The 20,601-nt window shown below is 51.3% G+C and overlaps 1 protein-coding gene across 3 annotated transcripts in view; it reads left to right on the top strand.

The window, feature by feature from the left end:
• The window catches only part of RABGAP1 (RAB GTPase activating protein 1), a 168,780-nt gene extending 149,451 nt beyond the window's left edge, over positions 1-19,329 (top strand). For all 3 annotated transcript variants that reach the window (XM_056138508.1, XM_056138510.1, XM_056138509.1), the window contains 7 exons: positions 2,869-2,961; positions 3,827-3,937; positions 12,866-12,970; positions 14,268-14,351; positions 14,706-14,777; positions 16,202-16,399; positions 17,704-19,329. In XM_056138508.1, the coding sequence (XP_055994483.1) occupies positions 2,869-2,961; positions 3,827-3,937; positions 12,866-12,970; positions 14,268-14,351; positions 14,706-14,777; positions 16,202-16,399; positions 17,704-17,826 (786 nt within the window). In that variant the 3' untranslated portion in view covers positions 17,827-19,329. The remainder of the gene's footprint in view (positions 1-2,868; positions 2,962-3,826; positions 3,938-12,865; positions 12,971-14,267; positions 14,352-14,705; positions 14,778-16,201; positions 16,400-17,703) is intronic.
• Positions 19,330-20,601: the final 1,272 nt, after the last annotated feature.

The raw sequence follows: 20,601 nt of genomic DNA, 5'->3' as shown, positions 1-20,601 counted from the left end.
CACTCGTGATACACTTTCACTTGGGGTGCTGTTACCTTCCAGAATTTAAAAAAAGAAAAGAAAAGATGCAAGACAGAGGGAGCTCGTTCTCATTCAGTAGGCATCTCTGAGCACACTGCACTGTGGGGGGAGGGGGGCACAGCTGCGAGAGGACAGGCAGACGGGGAGCTGCCCCTGCCCCCTCCTCCCCCCGTCAGCCTCCCGGGAGGCCTGTGCCACTTCTTTCACTCTGACCACCTCCACGCTCTCCAGTCAGGTCACAGACATGAGTCGTGTCCGTGGGGTCCACTTGCTTCCTGACCTGTTCGGCTGTGGTGTGCGCCAAACGCCAGGATCAGCCGTGAACCCTTAACGGGGTTGCTTTTATTGGCTGTGGCAGGGCTGCCGCGAAAGGCGTTTTAAGGGAAAGGAGAACTATGGAGCCCAAGACAGAGAGCAGAGCCTGAGCTGGCAAAGGAGGCAGCGCTCGTGAGCAGCTGGCCGGAGACAGGCAGAATCAGTCAGTGTCCAGCCGAGATAGGCATAATCGGTCTGTGTCCAGCTGAGACAGGCAGAAATTGGCCTGTGTCCAGCCCTGAAGACAGACAGAAGTCAGTCTGCGTCCAGCTGAGACAGGCAGAATCAGCCTGTGTCCAACTCCAAGTGAACCCGCAATTTCAGATTCAGGGTTCAGAAGCACAGGGGGACCGTCATCTGCACAAGTGAGCAAGCCTGTTTCTGAGAATTCCAGTATAACTGGGAGAAGCTTCTGAAACAACATGCATTGACTTAATAACGAATAGATAATTGGGGGCTGAGAGATAGTACAGCAGGCAGGGCACTGGCCCTGACTGCATCCGACCCAGGATTCATCTCTGGTACCCCACCTGTTCCCTCGAGCCCCGCCAGGAAGGATCCCTGAGCGCAGAGCCAGGATTAAGCCCTGAGCACAGCCGGGTGTGACCCAGAAACCTACAGTAACAATCATGTATTAATAGTGTGTGCCCTATGCAGAGAGCACTGGGGAGACAGAGTTCCAGCATGGGAAAAAAGGATGCGAGACTGTGTAAGGGGTCTGACTGCCAATAGAGTGCTGAGGGGATCGTCCCTTTTGCTCTCAAAACGAGACGCTTACAATCGTGAATGGTGGGAGAAATCATTTTATAATTATCCTTCTAAAATGATCGTTTATAGGGCTAGGAATATTCATTCCTTTTCACCCCAACATTAGAATAAAAAGTTGAGGAATTGTGAAGATTTTCGTACTATTTTGTCCGATTAGACATGGGTTCTTTTCTTTCCTCAGTCAGGCACTAGGGGGCGCCTGCTCCCCACTGCTCTCCTCCTTTCCTTCTCCTCCTCCTCCTCCTCCTCCTCTTCCTCCTCAGCCCAGGTCCAGAGAAGCCTAGAGCACTGGCCTTTTCAGCAGATCTGAGTGTTGGGGTAAAATCCCAAATAACAATGGTGGGTCCGGTGTCAAAATATTGAATGTAATCAAAGTAGAGAGAGAGTAATGTGGAAATCATCTGCCCCACAGGTAGGGGGAGGGTGTGGGATGGGGGTACACTGGGGGTTTTGGTGGTGGAGAATGGGCACTGGTGAAGGTACGGGTGTTTCATTGTATGACCCGAAAGCTTTCTAACTGCTCTCACGGTGATTCAATAAATAAAATTATAAAAATTGGAAAAAGGAAAAGAGAAGCCAGCCACTGAAGAAGGGGACCCCGTTACGGGAGCCAAGAGATAAAAGGGAGAAGTTTCTAGAGAAGAGGGAATGGATTGGTTTTGTTAGAACTGGAAGGAATTTCGAGGTCCAATTGGAAGAGTCGGAATCTGCCGGATAGAGTCAAGACTTGGGAAGGGAAACCCCCGGTGACCTTCAAGAGAGTTCTTGCTATCCACCAGTCCGGGAAAAACTTGATTTAGTGAATGAGAGAGTTGGGGGTCATGACGTAATGAAAGCGAAAGTCCTTGTCTGCCCTGACAAGATAAAGAGAGGGGGCAATAGCTTGATGGGGCATGGAGCGGCTGAGTAGAATAGTTAACAGGGCTATATTTTTAAGGACAGAGAAAATTGTACCTGCAGGGCTGGAGCGATAGCAGGTAGGGCATCCGTCTTGCACGCAACCACCCTGGGTTCGAATCCCAGCATCCCATATGGTCCCCTGAGCACCACCAGGAGTGATTCCTGAGTGCAGAGCCAGGAGTAAGCCCTGAGCAACTCCGGGTGTGACCCAAAAAGAAAAAAAAAATTGTACCTGCTTAGAAGTGGCACTGAAGGAAAGAAAAGGCTGTCAGCCTTTTCTGGTGGGTAGGAAGTGAGATAGCTGCAGCCTGGCCGGTGAGTGGACTCTGCTTGCTAGACTTGGACCCCTGACCTACCCTGACGCAGCCCCTCCTGGCGGGATCCTCCGCTACTCCTGTAACCGGGCTATAAAATGAGGCCGCTGGCACCAGATATTTGTACCTAGAGGAAGTGTTCTGGGATCCCAGATATATAGCGTCTTGAAGCAGGCGGGTATGCTGAATTGAGTGTTGGGCTATGATGACAGCTGGGCCCAGAGTCCTGACAGGGAGGTTAATTGTGGAGTGTTCCTTCACACGGTAAAATTCTAAAGAACCAAAAGCCCCAACCAAAACTTTGTCTACCAGTCGGTGAGTAAGAATTTGATCCCCCGCCGTGCCCCAGTCTGAAGATTACCCTCCGTAAACAGGAGGCGGCACTTGGATAGAGCTGGCGCTCCCGGTTCCTGGCGGGGGTGGGGGGGCAAAGGAGAGCCCCCACTTTCTGACAAGCTTGGTTTCCGTGGAGCCAGGATATCCAGCAGGCCGCCTTTAGTGACCTTCCTTGCTGTTTCATACGCCTTCATCTCCGTGATTTATCCTACAGATCAGTCAGAAGAAGTTGAAAAAATACGAAAAAGAATACCACACGATGCGGGAACAGCAGGCCCAGCAGGAAGACCCCATTGAGCGATTCGAGGTTTGTGTGATTCTCCCAAGCCCTGGGAAGTGCTGGCAGTTGGGTCACGTAATTGCGCATGCGTATAGTTTGATTGAGTGCTTTTATTTATTTATTTTTTGTGAACAACTTTATGAAAATTAAATTTAAAAAGAATTCATTTGTCTCTGGTGAGAAGATACTCAATTACATATTTATAATCATTAACAATAAACACATAATAAACATAGCAGTAAACAGTAACAACACAACTTGATAAGAAGAAATGGTTTACACAAAAAGAATATGCAGTTCCTTGAATGAGTTTATTAATCCTAACCAAATAATTTATACTGAAATACATGTTCATGTTTACCAAATCTTAATGCATATTTGAATAATAATATGAAGCGGTGATTCCCACACCTATAATTATATATAATCCATTGCCTGGTTTCCTTCATAATATATAGTATAATGGACATATTTTATGACTTGAGAATTCTGTTTATTTTTTAGAGTGCTTTATTGAGTGCTTTTAAAAATTCTGTGGCTAGTTTCAAGTTTGCAAATGAAAAAGCTTCAAGGTTTTTTTTTGTTTTTGTTTTTGTTTTGTTTTGTTTTGTTTTTGCTTTAAGCCAAATGCCTGGCTGTTACAGTCCAGTGGCATTTCATCACAGTTAATCAGAAATGGTTGTTGAACAGGGTCGCTTGACTCTGTTAATTATTTCTGAGTGGAGATGTAAAGTAGGAGCTTGTTGATTAGTAATGCAGTCGGACCGGTCCCATCTCCCAGCTTGAACCCCGTCATTTGTTTTGAAGGCAAATTAGACATTAGCCCTGAGAAGACACCATCTCCTCCCGCCGGTTTTCCTGTGTCTGTCATTGGTTTCTTTCTACCCTTTAGAGGGAAAATAGACGACTCCAGGAAGCGAACATGAGGTTGGAACAGGAAAACGACGACTTAGCCCATGAGCTGGTGACCAGCAAGATTGCTCTTCGGAAGGACCTGGATAACGTAAGTCTGACGGGCCTGCCGGCTTTGCAGATTCAGGCTCAGGCCTTTTTTTTTTCCTTTTTTTGCCCTTTTTGGGTCACACCTGGCGATGCTCAGGGTGTGCTCCTGGCTCTGCACTCAGGAATTACTCCTGCCAGTGCTTGGGGGACCATATGGGGTGCTGAGGATCGAACCCAGATCGGCTGCGTACAAGGCAATTGCCCTACCCACTGTGCGGTCCGGCCCCTCAGGCTCAGGCCTTTGCCCGTAACTGAGGGTTGGTTTCCTAGGCTGGCGCCCTCGGTGTCCACCTCAGGATTCCACTCACTCCTGTCGTATGCACCCCTCCTGATAATTCCTTTTCGGGATCATCAGCTCTTTTGCTAAACCCTCCTTATCACAGGGGTTGTGCATGGAATCCCTGGTCTCCTTTCCTGCCGTGGCTTGATTGAAAAATCTCTTGGCTAATTCCTGTGCGATCACAGCTGGCGTAGCATTTAGTCATTAGGACTCCTTAACTTCCCCAAAGATGTGGAGATTGCGTTCCTGTTTCTATGCCTGTTGAATAGGTGGGACTGATTGCCATAAACCCTCAGCACTGTTTGATGTAGTCGTTTCTCTTGGAAGATATTCTTTTTCCTTTTGCTTTTTCTGATCTTAAAAATTTGAAGATGACTGCTTGCCTGACAGAGCGCGTGTTCTTTTTCTTTAAGCTTCCCTGAGAATTATAGTCTCTCATCATTCGTAGTATTTTGGCCAGGGGCTGACTAACTTAGTTTGTAAAAGTAAAGTAAGTAAAGTAAGTAAAGGCCCTCCCGTTGATCGTCGATTTGCTCGAGCGGGCCCAGTAACGTCTCCATTGGAGACTTTGTTGTTACTGTGTCTGGCATATCGAATACTCTCGGTAGCTTGCCGGGCTCTCCGAGAGGGGCGGAGGAATCGAACTCGGGTCGGCCATGTTGGCCGCGTGTAAGGCGAACGCCCTACCCGCTGTGCTATCGCTATGGCTATAAATAATTTTTGGCTTTTGGGGCATGCACATTTAACCTTCGCCTTGGTCCGGCAGGATCTGTTGACGATAGGTAAATGTCTAAGCATGGTTGCAATCCAGTAAACTTTGTTTTGCAGTAGGTAACAAACCAGAGTTAGCCTGTAGGCTGCAGTTCCTCATCCCTTGACACAGATCTCCCCATCTGGTTCCTAAAGATTACTTTTTTTGCCCTTGGATTACCTCAGTTTCTAGAGCTAGAACTCAAGACTGCAGAGGATTTAAAGGGGACTTTCTGTCACATTGAACCCCTTTAGACTGTGAACTTCACAAGACGACATTCTTGGTTTAAAATATTTTTATTGCCTTAACACTGTATCACCACATTATATGTTTCATGCCTGGATTATTATAAGTCAGTGTTTGCATATACAAAAAACAAAAAAGAACGAGTATGTGATTTTAGATTTGGAATATAAATTCCATCAGTAGAAATGTTCCCCCCTCTGCCTACCCATTTGTATTGTGAGCACGTGCTTGAGGACAGTTGCTTGTGTCACTGCTGAGTACCTTCAGGGCCACTTCCCTAACCCCACCTGAGGTCAGTCGCCTCTGCCCTGTCCCTGTGGCCCCTCTCCCCTGTGTGCCCTTTGGAGAGAGGGAAGATCGGATCTTTTCTGCTCAAGGTGAAAAAAAAAAAACGCAGTTGGCAATTTAGAATCCTATACGCAGTTCAGGAGGAAATTAAATAATTTGGCATCAGATCCGACTTCCTAAAACTGGCGTTAATAAAAACCTGAAGGAAGTGACTTTCCTAACTGCGTGGGGACACTGCCGCGTCCGAAAGGGGCTCGGACCACTTTCCTGCTTCATCTTCTCCCGGCTCCTCGCCTGCCTGTATGTGTCAATGTGCTTTTGTGGTTTGTTATCATGGAGGCATAACTGTTGTATGCCAGCCCTGAATTTCACTGTGCACAGCTTTCTCTTAACACCAAACATGCTCCCTAATTATTATTTTCATTGGTAAAGCCCAGCCTTAATGTTTTCACATTTTAACCACAAGAAACCAAGATGTGTCTCTTGAAATCAAACTTTTCCAGAATATATTCAGTTGGATTTTGCTGGAGCTAAAATTTAGGTGGTTTTTGTGGGGACTTTTTTCTGTTTTTGTTTGGTTTTGGACTATTCCTGGATGTGTTCGGGGCTTCCAACTCCTGGCCCTGTGTTCAGGGCTCACTCCTGGCAAGATTCGGGGGCGGTTTATGTGGTGCTGGGGACCAAACCAGTGTCATCTGCGTGCAGGGTGAGCATCCTGCCTCCAGTACTGTCTCCCAGCCCTGAAGCATAAATATTAAAAATAATAATTCAAAGTAGAATTAAGTCGAAGTAACAGGGCAACAGAGATATCATACAGAAACAAGTAGATCTTATGAGTGTCACTGTGCTCTAATAGTTGCTAGAGTTCATAATTCCGAGTGCATCCTTCAGTATTCTCGCCTCACATCTGACCATTTGTTTTGGTTGCCATTGCTGTTGTCCTGAGGGAGGCCGGGGCCGGAGCAACAGTACAGCGGGTCGGGGACCTGCCTCATGTGCAGCTGACCTGGCACTCCATACGGTCTCCCGAGCCCACCAGAACAAAAACCTGGAGGACTCGCTTGGACTCCTGCCCCCATCTGCTGAGTTCCTGCATTTCCTCATTCCGTGGGTGCCGTGGGTGGAACCTGACATCCCTGAGCGCTCGCTCAGTGACCCAGATCCCTGGCGGTGTCCAGGCTTGTCCGGCTGCTGATGGAGGAATTGGGGGGGGTGGCTGAAGTGGGGGGGAGAACATAAGCTCCTCAAGCTTCGTTTGGGGCTGGAGGAGGCAGGGTCTGCAGTCGGGACCCCGTGGGTTTACAGCAGGGGGCCCACATGTTGGCTGCAGAGGGTTTGCTGGGGGCCTGCCGAGGTGGCGGGTCCCAGGTTGGGGGGACCCCCTTCCAGGTCTGAAAAGTGCCGGGGGTAAGAGCTGAAGAATGTGGTGGGTCTGGGATGGGGCGTGGGCCTGAAGCTTGAGCAAGTGAGACTCCAGGCATTTTCACACACATTCCAGAAGCATGTAAAAGTGGGGCGAACAAGTGCGTTTCTTTGAAACTGTGCTTGTATTCATGTTCAGAGTGGTTCACACGCGAGGTAGAAACATCACTGCACACTGTGTCTCGTACTGCTGCTCCTTACCTCGTTTTAGGAACAGAATAATAGTAAAGTTTCGGACAGACACAGATCGCAATACCAGATACTCTGATTTTTTATCAGCTTGATTTGGGTGTCCCATAAAATGAGGGAGGCTAGCCAGGACCCTGGGTGTAGTAGAGAATTGTCTGATGTGGTTTATATGTAAATCAGGTCAGTCACCACCAGAAAAGAAGGGGAACAGTCAGGCCCGAGCATTGCCGGCCTCCTGGCCATCAGCTCCAGCTGGGTGCCCAGAATGCTGTGAGGTCTCGTTTTCCGGTTTTCACAGGAAGGTTATTTCAAGATCCTTAGCCCACGCCAACCCGTCTCCGTGTTTCAGATTCAGCGTTGCCCGCTTGTGGGGTTTGAGCTTCTCGGGGTGCACAGTGCCAGCAGAGACAGGAGTCACTGGCCCATTCTATGGGTGTCTGTGCCAGTAAGGAAGGGGGGTGAACTTCTGAAGTGGGGGACACAGTGTCCACCACAGATGGCCCTCATGGCCAGCACGCAGCATGCAGGAAGCAGGGAGAGCAAAGAGAACAGCCCAGAGAGCATCTGCATGTCCACAGTGAGTCCAAGGCAGGGTCCGCTGGAGCGCAGATGCCCTTGAACTGTCGCCTTCTCCAGTCTGGGAGGCAGCGGCCAGGCCTGAAAGAGGGAGGACAAGGGGGAGGCTTACCCGGGCGCCCGAGCAGGTCCAGGTGCAGCCCCTCAAAACCAAACAGAAGAACCAGGTAGGGTGCAGACATCACATTTGTGAAACCCGCCTGGGAAGGTGTAACCCTTCTCACACGTTCCCTTACCCTGACACAGTGTTCCGCGTGCTCAGTTCCGTTCCCAGTATTCGAAGTGAAAACTCATTTTAAAAGTCTGAATTCCCATGAGCTGATGAGCTCCCTGATGGGCAGAAACAGAGAGAAACTGTTCCCGTGGCTCTGGGGTTCTCTTTCCTTAAGCACCTTGAAACCCGAGACAAGAGAAGATGTGAGCCAACCAGGCAGAGCCCCGAGTCTGCTTCCTGCTTCGGGCCCCTTGATAGGAGACTCTGTCCACGCTGTGTTCGGAATGAATGAAGCAGGAAGCCCCGATGGGCAGCAGAGCCACAGTGAGAACACGAGTGGGGGACACCAGCCGTGCTGACACAGGGCCTCGGCGCTGCCCTGAATCTTTGTCTTTGTTAAATCCTCAGAACAGCCTCCCTTGCATAAATGATAATGGGAGCCCCCTTCTCCCCGGCCCCCAAGGAAACTGAGATGAAATACAGGTGGGCGCAGGGGAAGAACTCCGTGGGCCAGAGGTCATGCAGGCGCCTCGGTTCCAATCCCCAGCACTGTGTGGCTCTCGGAGCACCGGGCCGCCGGGAGTAGCCCCTAAGTGCAGCTGGGTGCAAACCCCCCACCTGCAGATAAGGTAGAATGACTTGGAGGAGTCACTGCGGACCCCGATTGCTCCACAGTCGCAGCCTCGTGTCCCCACACGCCCATGTCAGCCGCCACAGGGAGGAGACAGACTGCCCACGCTCAGCTCCGAGTCACTCTTCTCTTTTCATCCGAGTCATCACGAAACATCGGCAGGATTTTGAAGTGAGGCGTTGTAGGATCCTCTCACCCTTTTCCCCCTTTCACGTCAGAGATGTTTCGTGGAATTTCATAGCTCGCTGCTCCTCGTGTGCCGTTGCTGCTGCTGCTGCTGCTGCTGCTGCTGCCGGGGCCACCCCAAGGATGCCAGGACTGGGCAGTGCCTGGGCGTCCAACCCAGGACCTTACTCGTGAATGCCCCCACCACGTGGGCTGTGTCTGGCCTCCTAAAAGACCACGCACCCCCGACTGTTAGCATTATCATGTTTATCATGATCCTCTTGGAGGATAGTTCGTGAACTGAACATTCAGTGTCATTCCATAGTGAAGCTACGTGGACCTCGAGTTTTCTCTGCAGGGAATGATTGGATTATTAGGCTTATTCCCAGATAGAGAGCATTCAGAATTTCCTAATTGATCACGGGTTCATTTTTATGGCTCCTGACTGACTTTCAGCTAACTTTCCGTCCTCGCGTCGGGTGCAGTGGCAGGAAATTGCTGGCGTTTCCTTACCCTTGGCATGGCTGCAGGGTCAGCTGCAATGTGACCGTCTGTGTCCTCGCGTTGGTCACAGGATCGATCGGCGCCTTCTCCCTGCCTGCCCTCAATGAATCGAGTTACAAGTTTGTCCATGGTAGTACCTTTTCAGAGGTTCTCTGAGGTCCGTTGGTTTTGTGTTTCAGTGATTCCTTTCGATTGTGTACTGCTATCTTCTGTTTTTGTCAGCTCTCGCACTAGCTTCTGGAAGAGGAAGTTAGCTTGATAGGTGATGTGGGACTTTTCCTTTTTCTAAAATAAGCATTGGAAGTTAAAACTCTGCCTGACGCACGACTTCATCTGTCCTCCCACACGGGGTGATGTTTTCCTTTTCCTTCCATTCTGTGATTTCTTCCACTCCTGATTTAGTGAGTGTTTTGTTTCGCTCAGGTGTTTTTCACAGGAACCCTTCTGTCATTAATTTCTGACTCTTGTTTTGACCTAAATACAGGGGCTAGTGAGAAAGTTTATCTGGGAGGGCGCTTGCCTTGCACATGGTTGACCTGGGTTTGATCCTGGCACCCCTCATGGTCCCCCGAGTTCCCTGGTCATTACCTCGTCAGGGGTGATCCCTGAGCACAGAGCTGGGTGTGACCCCGGAACAAAGAAGTTCATGTCTTGACGTTTAATCCTTCACCATATATTATTGAAGGTGTGGCTCAGTGTCTGAGACCCCACTCAGGTGTGCGGAACTCAGGGTTCCGTCCCTGGCAATACCTCTCCCCCCAAATAAAAGGTGCCGCCCCTCCCCTCACCAAAGTGTCATAGGGGAGGGTGGATGCTTGCTTGATGCTGGCACCTGGTCTGTTAGGGGCACCGTCCGGTTTGGCCGACACTTACAGACTCACAGGCTGCCCCCCTCTACCGATAGAACCCTATGTGAATCGGATTCTGCTTCCTTCATCTTGGAAGGAGGTGCCCCCCCCACACACACACCCCTGCCATGCCAGAGGCCGCCAGGGTTGTCCAGCAATGCTGAGGCGGGGCTGGACCCTGGCCCTGCCAGCCTGGCTCCCAGTGCTTTATTCCTGCTTTCAGCTACATCAGTGTCCGCTTCTTGTAACACTTAGGATGTTGCACTTGCTTCTGTTTTCTCTTGGGGCCACACCCAGTGATGCTCAGGGCCTACTCCTGGCTCAGCTCTCAGGAGTCACTCCTGGCAGTGCTCGGACCACCCTATGGGATGCTGGGGATCGAACCTGGGTCAGCTGCTGGTGTTCCAGGAAAGCGCCCTCCCCACTGTGCTATTTCTCCGACCCCTGCTAAAATTTCTTAGTGAAGTGACTCTTGGTTCTGAAATCTCTCTCTTCGTTCCTGGTAATATACTTAATTTTGAAATCTACCGTATTATAGCTATTCCAGTTTTCAGAGTTCATTCTTTTCCGTGTGTGTGTGTGTGTGTGTGTGTGTGTGTGTGTGTGTATTTACGGGCTGGAGCGATAGCACAGCGGTAGGGCGTTTGCCTTGTGCGCGGCCAGCCGGCCGGCCGAGCCAGGTTCGATTCCTCCGCGATTCCAACACCCCTCTCGGAGAGCCCGGCAAGCTACTGAGAGTATCTCGCCCGCATGGACATATATATTGGTCCATGTTAAAATTTGAGCTTATATAGCCAAAATACCAGTGGCCCCCACTTTTGTCACAGCCCTACCTGATCGCGACCCAGGTACAGACTTGGCTGGGGTGCAGCAGGGGCCACACCTCTGTGGCACTGAGATTCCGCAAGGCAGTGCCACGGCAATGTCCCCCTCCCCACACCTGTCACTTTGACCACCAAGCTTCTCCCCAGCCCATCTCGCCTTCTGATTGGATTATTTAGATGTTATTTTAATGAAGTCATTTCTATAATCGGAGGCTTTTTCAGGTGATGAGTGGTGAATGCAGATCTACTTCTGCACTCTTGATTCTGCTTGTGCCCCGTTTGCTCTGCCGTCTCTCCCCCTGCCCTCTCGGAATGACAGATGCACTGGGGCGTCGCTTGTTGGCATGGATTCTCTGCTCTCACGCCTCTAGATCCTGCCTCCTCTGATTCTTCAGTCCAGAATGACCCCCTCGGTAGAATCTCGGGCTGCATTAGGGGGCTCTTTTCCTTCTTTTCTTTCTCCCAGGAAATGCAGTTCTGCATTTGTTTCTTCCTGGGAACAAGTCTCAGGTACTGAGTGTGGTCTTGGTTCCAGGGACATGAGTGTGTCTCTGTTGCTCCTGGATGAGCCAAGGGTGTGTATCGACCCCCGCCAGATGCTCTGCTCCCTCCCCAACCCCCACCTACCGGCACAAGCTGCCAGTTGCCCCCGGAGTGATGACACAAAGGCCCTGTGTCAGGCAGCCCCTTTCAGATGCCAGCTCTGCTGTGTGCACTGTGACAGCTGGCGAGATCACGGTCCCACCCACGTCCTCTCTAAACTGGGGGACCAAGGAAGACCCAGGGGGGCAGATCCAGGCCATCACCCGTCTTCCCAGACTCTGGGAAACCTTCTTGGCGTGAGCCGTGGCGTGACGCAGGAGCGAGCGCGGGAAGCCCATGTGCGTGCCAGGGCTGGTTGCCAAGCTGCCCGTGTGACCGAAGTCCCTGAGCTGCTTTGCTCATCAGACGGAGCCTGTGGCCTCGCCTCCATGGCTCTTCCCCTGCCGGATTCTCTTCGTTTCCCTCTCGGTAGCTGCTTGAGCTAGAGAAGGCAGCGAGAAGCCCCTGTTCATGACGGATGGGCCTCACTCCGAGCCTTGAGACATGCCTGTGCGTGCAGTTTGCAGTGACCAGTGACCTCTGAGTTTGCATAACCTGCCACTCTGCCCTCAGGAGCCTGAGGGAGTGTGGGACAGGGAGGGACAGGGCTCAGCTCCACCACTGGCTCGGTCATGCCCGAATCACTGGGCCTCGAGACAGGGCATTGTGTCTAAGGAGCAGGGGTGGGGCAGGGGCATGGGGGACTGACCCGGAAATTCTCGGCATTGCCTTGACTATCTCCTGCCATGCTTCAGTTGCTCACTCTTCGGCTAACCTGTGACTCACTAGACTGGGAAACTCATAACATGAGCCCCAAGTAAACCCTTTTCACTCGGACCCCCAGATATGAATGCCAAACCTCTAGAGGAACTCAGGGTTCAAGGACAGTCATTTCATCAAGAAAAGGGAGTAGCCTTTTTCCATGATAAAAGTCCAAAATAGACCTTGTTTGAAGGAAGAATAACCAAGACTTTAGAGCAAGAAGATGAGAAGGTACCATTACTAACAACCTAATACCTGCTCGACCCACACCGTCTTCCTCGAAGAAAGAACTTGAGCTCAGAGAGGGTCTCACATACCTACCCAGGTGGCACGTGGCCCCCTGGGGGTGGGAGAGGAGCTTGGCTGGTCCCTGTACTGCCTCCGGGCAAGGACCCGGACCAAGTTTCTGCCCTGGGGCCCGGCATTCCCCCCCTCGGGATCAGCTTCCCAGCACTGTAAAAGGGAATTGTGTTCAGAAGTTCAGCCTAGCTGCAGCCGTTCACTTTTTGTTGTTGTTAATTTTTTAACGAATCACTATGATGTGCAGTGACAGACTTACAAACTTTCGTGATTACGTTTCAGTCATAATATGATCAAGTGCCTATCCCTCCACCAGTGCCCACATTCACTCTTGTTCGGTGTTTCAGGCTGAGGAAAAGGCGGACGCGTTGAACAAGGAGCTGCTCATGACCAAGCAGAAGCTGATCGACGCAGAGGAGGAGAAGCGGCGGCTAGAGGGAGAGTCGGCCCAGGTGAGGCCTGGCCGGAGCGCGGGCTCAGCTGCCGGCTTCCTGCTGGCACTCAAGAATACAGAGACATTTGGCTTCAGATATTGTCCAAAGATTTTTTTTAATTTCATTTTTATTAGCTATGCAAAGGCATAATGGTTCTTAATAATTAAAGCACAGGAGAGGGCAGCGAGCGGGCAAAGCTCCTCTGAGTCGGGGCAGGAAAATTCCTGTATGTCAGAATCTTGAGTTTTAAAAAGAAGAGGGTGGGGTGAGCACTGAGCATTTGGGCCAAGCAAAGCAACCGGGTACCTGCCAGAGTCTGCTCCTGCTCTGCGTCAGCCTGCTGGGGCACCTGCAGCCATAGAAAGACCCTTGGACGCCCATCTCTCCCCACACCCCCGGGCTGGGCCCTGCTGCAGCATTGCCGGAGGAAGGCCGCACCCTTTCTCCCCAAGCCCCAGCAGCCCCAAGCCCGGGTGGCACCGTGCCAGTTACCAGCTCATGCTCAGCGGTGGGCTTGCCGTGGCAGCGCGGGTCAGGATGGGAGGGGGCTCCACAGCTTCGAGGGTTCCACTGTTCTCCCCTGTCCCACTCCTCAAGCAGGGTCCTTGCTAAAGGGGAGAGAATGAGGAAGGGGTCTCCCGGCCCAAGCCACAGCACTGCAGGGAGGGTGCTTGCCTTGCACATGGCCAACCCAGGTCTGATCCCCGGCATTGCATATGGTCCCCCGAATATTACCAGGAGTCATCCCTGAGCACAGAGCCAGGGGTGACCCCTGAGCACCGCTGGATAAGGCCCCAAATTCAAAAAAAAAAAAAAAAAAGAAATGAAGAAGTGGTGTCCAGAGTCTGAGCAGATCCTTTTTTTTTTTTTAATTTTTATTAGTGAGACACCCCTGAGGTACAGTTGTAGACTTACAAATTTTGTGCTTGGATTTCAATTATACAATGACCAAATACCCATCCCTCCACCAAGAGCCCATTCCACCACCACGGATCCCAGTATCCCTCCCATCCCCCCCATCCCCCCCATCCCACCCTGCCTCTGTGGCAGGGCATTCCCTTTTGTTCTCTCTCTCTTATTGGGTGTTGTGGTTTGCAAAAGAGGCAATGGGTGGCAATCACGTTTGGTCTATAGTCTACTTTCAGCATGCTTCTCCCATCCTGGAAGGATCCTCCCAACACCCTTTATTTGGTGCTCCCTTCTCTATCTGAGTGGGCGGACCCTTTTTGGACAGCCCAGCGCTAAGCTGCGCGGCAGAATCCCTTCCTTCCTGTCTCCCCAGGACGCGTCACTCTTGCTCTTTTTGTGTCTACAGTTAAAAGAAATGTGCCGCCGAGAACTTGACAAGGCAGAATCCGAGATTAAGAAAAACAGTTCTATCATCGGCGACTACAAGCAGGTAGGTCTGTGCACCTGGGCCTGCATCGAGGGGACTTGGGTGACCATAGCCGGGGGCGGGGGGTGGGGGGGAGCGTAGGTACACGTAAGGACCATGTCTGCCTGGCTGCGTGTCTCACAGCAGAACTGAACTGGCCCTGCTCCTTCCTTCAGGGGCGCCAAATGTCGAGCATGGCGGGTGTTAATAATGGGGCACTGTTTGTGGCACACGCCTATCCCGGATCCCAGCAGCCCACAAGGAGCAGGACCCTGTGGGAACAGTCTTGAATCTACGGTCACTTCCACTGTGGAATTCATCCCAATCCAAAGGGATGCAGATTGTCATTTCAGATATAAATATATTTTTCTCTTTCAGATTTGTTCTCAGTTGAGTGAAAGATTGGAGAAGCAGCAGACGGCCAATAAAGTAGAGATTGAGAAGATTCGGGTAAGCCTCCCCTGACTGGGCAAACGCCGAGCTTCCCAGGTGGCAGTTTCGTTTTATTTCATGAGCTGGCGAGTACCAGGGAAGGGGCCTGGTTCGCTCTGGCCGGGAACGCGAGAACAAATGAGCGCTGGCTCAGTCCAGAACCCAGACCAGACGGTGCCCGGGAAGTGTGCCCGGGAGGGGGCGAGGCGGCGAGGGGGTGAGGGGTCGCTCCACCCAGCTGAGGACCAGGCGCAGGTACCCAGGGATGTGGAGAGGGAGGGAGAGAGGGAGTGCTAACTCGAGCTGACTTGGTGCAGCCTCCCCTGCAGCACTGAACTTGGCAGAGTTCACAGAGATACTTGCTAAGATATTCCCAGCTTCGCTGCACAGGCTGTGGCAGGGCTGTGTTTGCGAAGAGCAGCCAGCCCCCTGCCAAGCACAGGGACCCCCCCGGCCTCCTGCAGCCTCACTCCTGAAACAGGACTTGTCTGCCGATTCTAAAACGAATAATGCTCATTGGAAAACACTTGGGAAATAAACTTTTGAAGCCATTTTAGCTTTAACAATCATTATTACTTTTCGGCATGGTTTTTTCCTCTGTTCTGTATTTTAACATACGCTTTTTTTTAACTTCTAAAAAAAATTTTGTGATCTCTGAAAATGGCAAATTTTACGTAAGTGTTTTTTGGTGGCATAATTGGCAGACTATTTGCTTAGAAGCAATATAAAATAATAGTGATGCTTCTTACAAAAAGTAGCATCATAGACAAAATATTGTGTGTTCTATGTGTATATGACCGTCTTTGTATATACGTTTCTGCGTCCTAGTCTGCCCAACATTTAACCTTTTCACCGTGGTTTTTTTTTTTTTGCCAGAAAACAACTTTTTAGGGCAGTACGTTTTCTTATTCTAAATATGAGACAATGTATTTAGTTTCTCCCAGCTTTTCAATAGTAGTTTTTCCTCTCCTTTTGTAACTGTTGAAAATCCTTGCACATGAGTCACTGCCGCTTCATTCTTTAATCAAGGTTTCTAAAAGTTTACTGGACCAAGATATGTTTGGTCTTTTTGGGCCAAGACATTTCTGGTCGTTTTTGGACCTAAGAGTATTTTTATTGGGCCAGAGAGACAGTGAGGAGGTAAGACACTTGTCTTGCATGTGGCCATGATAGCCGAGCCTGGGCTCTGCCGTGTCAGCCCCCGAGCACCCCCAGGTGTGGCCCAAACACCCTTGGCTCGCCCCTACCCCACCGCCCAAAGGGAAATCTTTGAATTGCTTTGGGTATGTAAGACCAGGCGGCTTTTTCTAATAGGCTCCCGGCCAGTTTGCAAGAACATTGTGTTTCCCCGAGCCATCGTACAGACAGGAGCGCCCAGCTCCCTGCGTCGAGCTGGCCAGACTCGGCTAAGGGGCCTCTTTATGTCTGAAATTCCATTTCAGCAAAAAGTGGATGACTGCGAGCGCTGCCGGGAATTTTTCAACAAAGAAGGACGCATCAAGGGAGTGAGCGCCGCCAAGGAGGTGGTGGACGAGGACACGGACGAAGAGAAGGAGACGCTCAAGAACCAGCTGAGAGAGATGGAGCTGGAGCTGGCGCAGACCAAGCTGCAGCTGGTGGAAGCCGAGTGCAAGATCCAGGTAACAGCCACGGCCTCACCCCCGCGGGGCCCCGGAAACCCCCAGAATGAGCTTGGTGGTTGGGAACCTTTTCAGGCTCTTCTAAACTTCATGAAAAGAGGCTTGTTGTTTTCATCATGGCATGTTTGATGAGTTTCGTCTGTCCTAACACTTGGGCGGGGCCATGCCCAGCGATGCTCAGCACTCCGGAATCGCTCGAAGCAGTGGTCAGAGTTTGTATTGGGATGCTGGGGTGATCACACCCGGGTCAGCCACTTGCAAGGCGACTGCCGTAGCCATTGTCCTCTCTCTGGCCTGTTAACAGTTGGATTTTCTCAGGAGAATTATACATCAAGCCTAGAACCTTTTGTGTTAAATCCAATTATACATGTTTTTTAAATCACATCTGCCCCAGCAAACCTCTTTGGCCTTAGGTCAAGGTTAGTTGTAACCTCTTTGCTTCATTTTCTGCAGATAGAACAGGGGACTCTACCAGGCGATTTTGTTTAGAGAATTGTTTTTTTTAATGAAATAATGCACCAAGGGTTGGAGCAGTAGTATGGCAGGTAGGGCCTTTGCCTTGCATGCAGCCAACCCACATTCGATCCCCGGCATCCCATATGAACCCGAGACCAGAGCCAGGAGCAAACCATCACTTACCTAGTGACTGTGACATGCCTGACCCTTGTGAGCCTTGATTCCCTGCAGGCACAAGAGTCCTCCCAGGAAAGGCACTCAGTGGGATTTGGAGATAATCAAGCCCAGGACCCAGCCCTACCTACACACACAGAAACACACACGCGCACGCACACAACAGTCATCCGCTCTTTGTGCCAGGCTCTGTTCTAGGTGCTGGGGCAGCAGCAGAGTGTGGCTGGTGTCTGCTATTCGAGAGGGGTGTCCCCAAGGCAGCAGTCTGCTGAGTCAGCACGAACAGGGGTTGCAGCTGCTGAAGAGGGAGGAGGAATAGCAGGGAAGGGCTTGGAGTAGGTTTGGAAGTGAGCACTGAGCCTGGACACAGCAGGGCAGGGCGGGGCGGGGCGGGGCGGGGCATGGCAGGGCCCCAAGCGAAGCTGCTCGCAGACCCCGCAGGGAAACCAAGGCCTTCGGGGTTCTTGATGGAAAGTCATGCCATTTCAGTTGGAGCATCAGTTCTGCCTGGTAGGCAGTGGAATGCGGGAGAGGGAGATTCTCAGTGAGGAACGAACAGCAGGAAACAAGGTTTTAACTAGGGAAGAGTCCAAAGCTTTGACCCTAGCCGGGAAGTCTACAGCGGCCTCTCGTGGCCATTTCACTGACCTCATGGACGGTTGTTTCTCTCGCAGGACTTGGAGCACCACTTAGGCCTGGCCCTAAATGAGGTCCAGGCGGCCAAGAAGACGTGGTTTAACCGAACACTGAGCTCCATAAAGACGGCGACCGGAGTTCAAGGGAAAGAGACTTGCTGAGGCAGCGGCTGCCTCTGGACAACCTCCAGAAAACACGACACCTTTTGTTGCCTTCTTCGGCCAGATGTGTGATTCTGAGACATGTCCCAGGACCAGGATAGAGCTAAATCCGATCCATAGACGCATGTTGGTAGGTCACTGGACCAGAGCTCACGAAGCAGCCAGCCTCTGGGGGAAGGCGCTCCTAACTACTGATACTAACAGGCCTGCTCGCTTGGCTGATGCTCACAAGATACTCCTTGGCGCGGCCGCCCACAGGCCCCCCGGGCTGGGCAGTGGCCCCCACACAGCTCAGAGCTCTGTGGACATGGTCAGAGATTGGGGATCCTTCAAGCTGTTGGGTTTTTTTCTAAACCTTTAACCTTTTTTTTAAATATACATATTATATATATAAATATATATGGGGGTGGGGAGGCTGGGGGATCAGTAACTCGAAATAATTGTTACGTTTCAGTGCCAGCAGAGGGCACCCCAGGTAGACATAGAGATGCACTTTGTTTGACATAGGAGGGACTCATGGTTGTCGCTGAACCACCTCGTTTGGTTAAGCTCTGACGCACAGGTTTTTGGTTTGGCATTATTCACCTGTTTCTGACCAATTCTATGCAACTCTTACAGTTCCTGTTGTTTAGTGGTAGCTGCCAAAAATGAGTACTGGGCTGGGGTGGGTGACTTAACTGTGAGACAGAATTAATCATAACGTGGACAAATCCTATTTTGCTTATGTGTCATAAGTGTGTGTATGTGTGTGTACATATATATATATATAAATATTTTCTCCCGATGCACCCAACTGACAGTGTTTACTCCCTGACCAGGACTGACCCGCACAACTGAATTATGTGGTTATTTGGCACTTATTCTCTCCAGCCTTGCTGGGCGCTGCGCCCTGAAGCGCCTCCTCACTTCAAGGTTCCTAGAGTCTTTGCACAACAGGTTGTACAAGTGAGAAAGACACTGAGCTCTGTGTGTGTGTGCGCGTGCGCGTGTAAGTGTGAATACATGCAGGACGTATGTGTGGCGAGGCCTGTCCTGCTGGCCTGTGGATCACTCCCCGCCACCTGGGCCCTCCCGGAAGGTGGCCGGGTGTGAACCTCGATGTTCCGAAGGTGGCAGGAGAATGGGATGGAGGTTCGGCACCTTTTTAAAAAAATAATTTATACAGTGATATGCTGACAGGCTTTTACAAGAGGCACTGGTTTGTATATAAAGACACTTGGATTTTTGTATCTTTTTCCCCCCAAGTCTGTACTAATGCTCGCTAAGGTACTGGGAGGTAACAAGTAGCAGCCCCTAACCCACCACCCCTCTGCTTTGTGTCTTTTGTTCATTGACCAAGACAGCTGTAAGCCCATCTACAACTAGGTGCGTGGACATTGTGCTAGGTAGTTTCAGTGTGTCGACTTTATGAACCGAAATATAAACCAGTAAAATTGTATCACTATTTCTTTTGTTGGTTTTATTTTAACAGCATATTCATTAAATATTTTGGTACAAACAATATCGCTTTGTAAAAACCAGTTTATCATTGTGTTCCTCTCCCGTTCCGTCTGCCACGAGCAGAGTCAGACGCCCTCCCCCTCCTACCCCCCCAACATGTGTATGACCCCCAAGGCACCACACCATTCCCCACCATCCCTGCAGATAATTCTGGAATAATCCAGGGCCGCTAGCCATGTGGGCTGAGAAGACACGGTTGGTTCTGCCTTGGGGTGCTGAGAGCCCTCCCCCCCCCCTCCCCACCAAGGGCAGTAAGGAGGGAAGGGTGAGAAAAGGCCTTGGAAGATGGGAGAGGGATTCATGCTTGGGGTGGGGCCTCGGTGGGCAGGTTCTTCCGGAATAACCCTGAGAGGCCTCCCAGGAGTGCCCTGTCGTGAGCACTGAGCAGCATGAATGAGAGGAGTCACAGCAGCTCTCAACTCTGAGCTGGCCCCTCAGGTGACACGGGCCCTGGTGGACCCCTCAGAGCCTGACTCCTCGTGTTTCAGCAGGGGGCTTGGCTTGTGTCATGGGCAGAGCACATGCCAGCCATGTTCCAGGCGTTGGGGTTAATTACAGGAGTCATACAGCCCGAGGCCTTGCCAGGAGTGACCCCAAAATTATATAATCTTTTTCATTTGGGTCATATCAGGGGTTACTCCTGGCAGTGCTCAGAGTACCATATGGGATGCCAGGGATTGAACCTGGGTTGGCCACGTGCAAGGCAAATGCCCTCCCCGCTGTACCATCACTCAGGCCCCACAAATAATCTTCCCAAAATAAAGGATCACAGGAGTGCCTCCCCTGCTCAGAGCTGTGCTCATTTGAACCTAAATTTCACACCTCGGATGTGGAGCCGGTGAGGGGGACACCAGAACAAGGACAACGGCTTTCAGGAGGAGACTGGCCATACCGACCGAGGTGCTAGCTCAGAACAGGGCAGAGAAGTCAGGGCCCGTTAACAGTGGCTGCTTTAAAATGGTCCTGTGGGCAGAGATGGGCATCAGCCATCAGCACTTTAACAAGCAGCACAGCACGCCCAGGTCCAGGCCTGCCACGACCTCGGACATACACCACACTGGCGGGGGATTCAGTGCCTCGTCCCGGGACTCAGGGACAGCCCTGCACACGTCTCAGTGCCCGCTGAGCCTTGCCCGTCTGCGTACATATGGAGGTTTTCATCGTGCCGGTGCTGCCAGGATGCAGAAGTCAGAGCAGGCTCCTGCCTGCTCTTGGTCCAGTGACAGGGCAGGGAGGTGGCCGTCACATGCTCCTTGGTCCCTCTGGAGACCACCT

This window comes from Sorex fumeus, unplaced genomic scaffold (genome assembly GCF_029834395.1).
Source record: "Sorex fumeus unplaced genomic scaffold, SorFum_2.1 ptg000129l, whole genome shotgun sequence".
In the NCBI taxonomy this organism is placed as follows: Eukaryota; Metazoa; Chordata; class Mammalia; order Eulipotyphla; family Soricidae; genus Sorex; species Sorex fumeus.
Note: the sequence above shows the minus strand (reverse complement) of the source record. Positions and strands in the feature narration are given on the sequence as shown.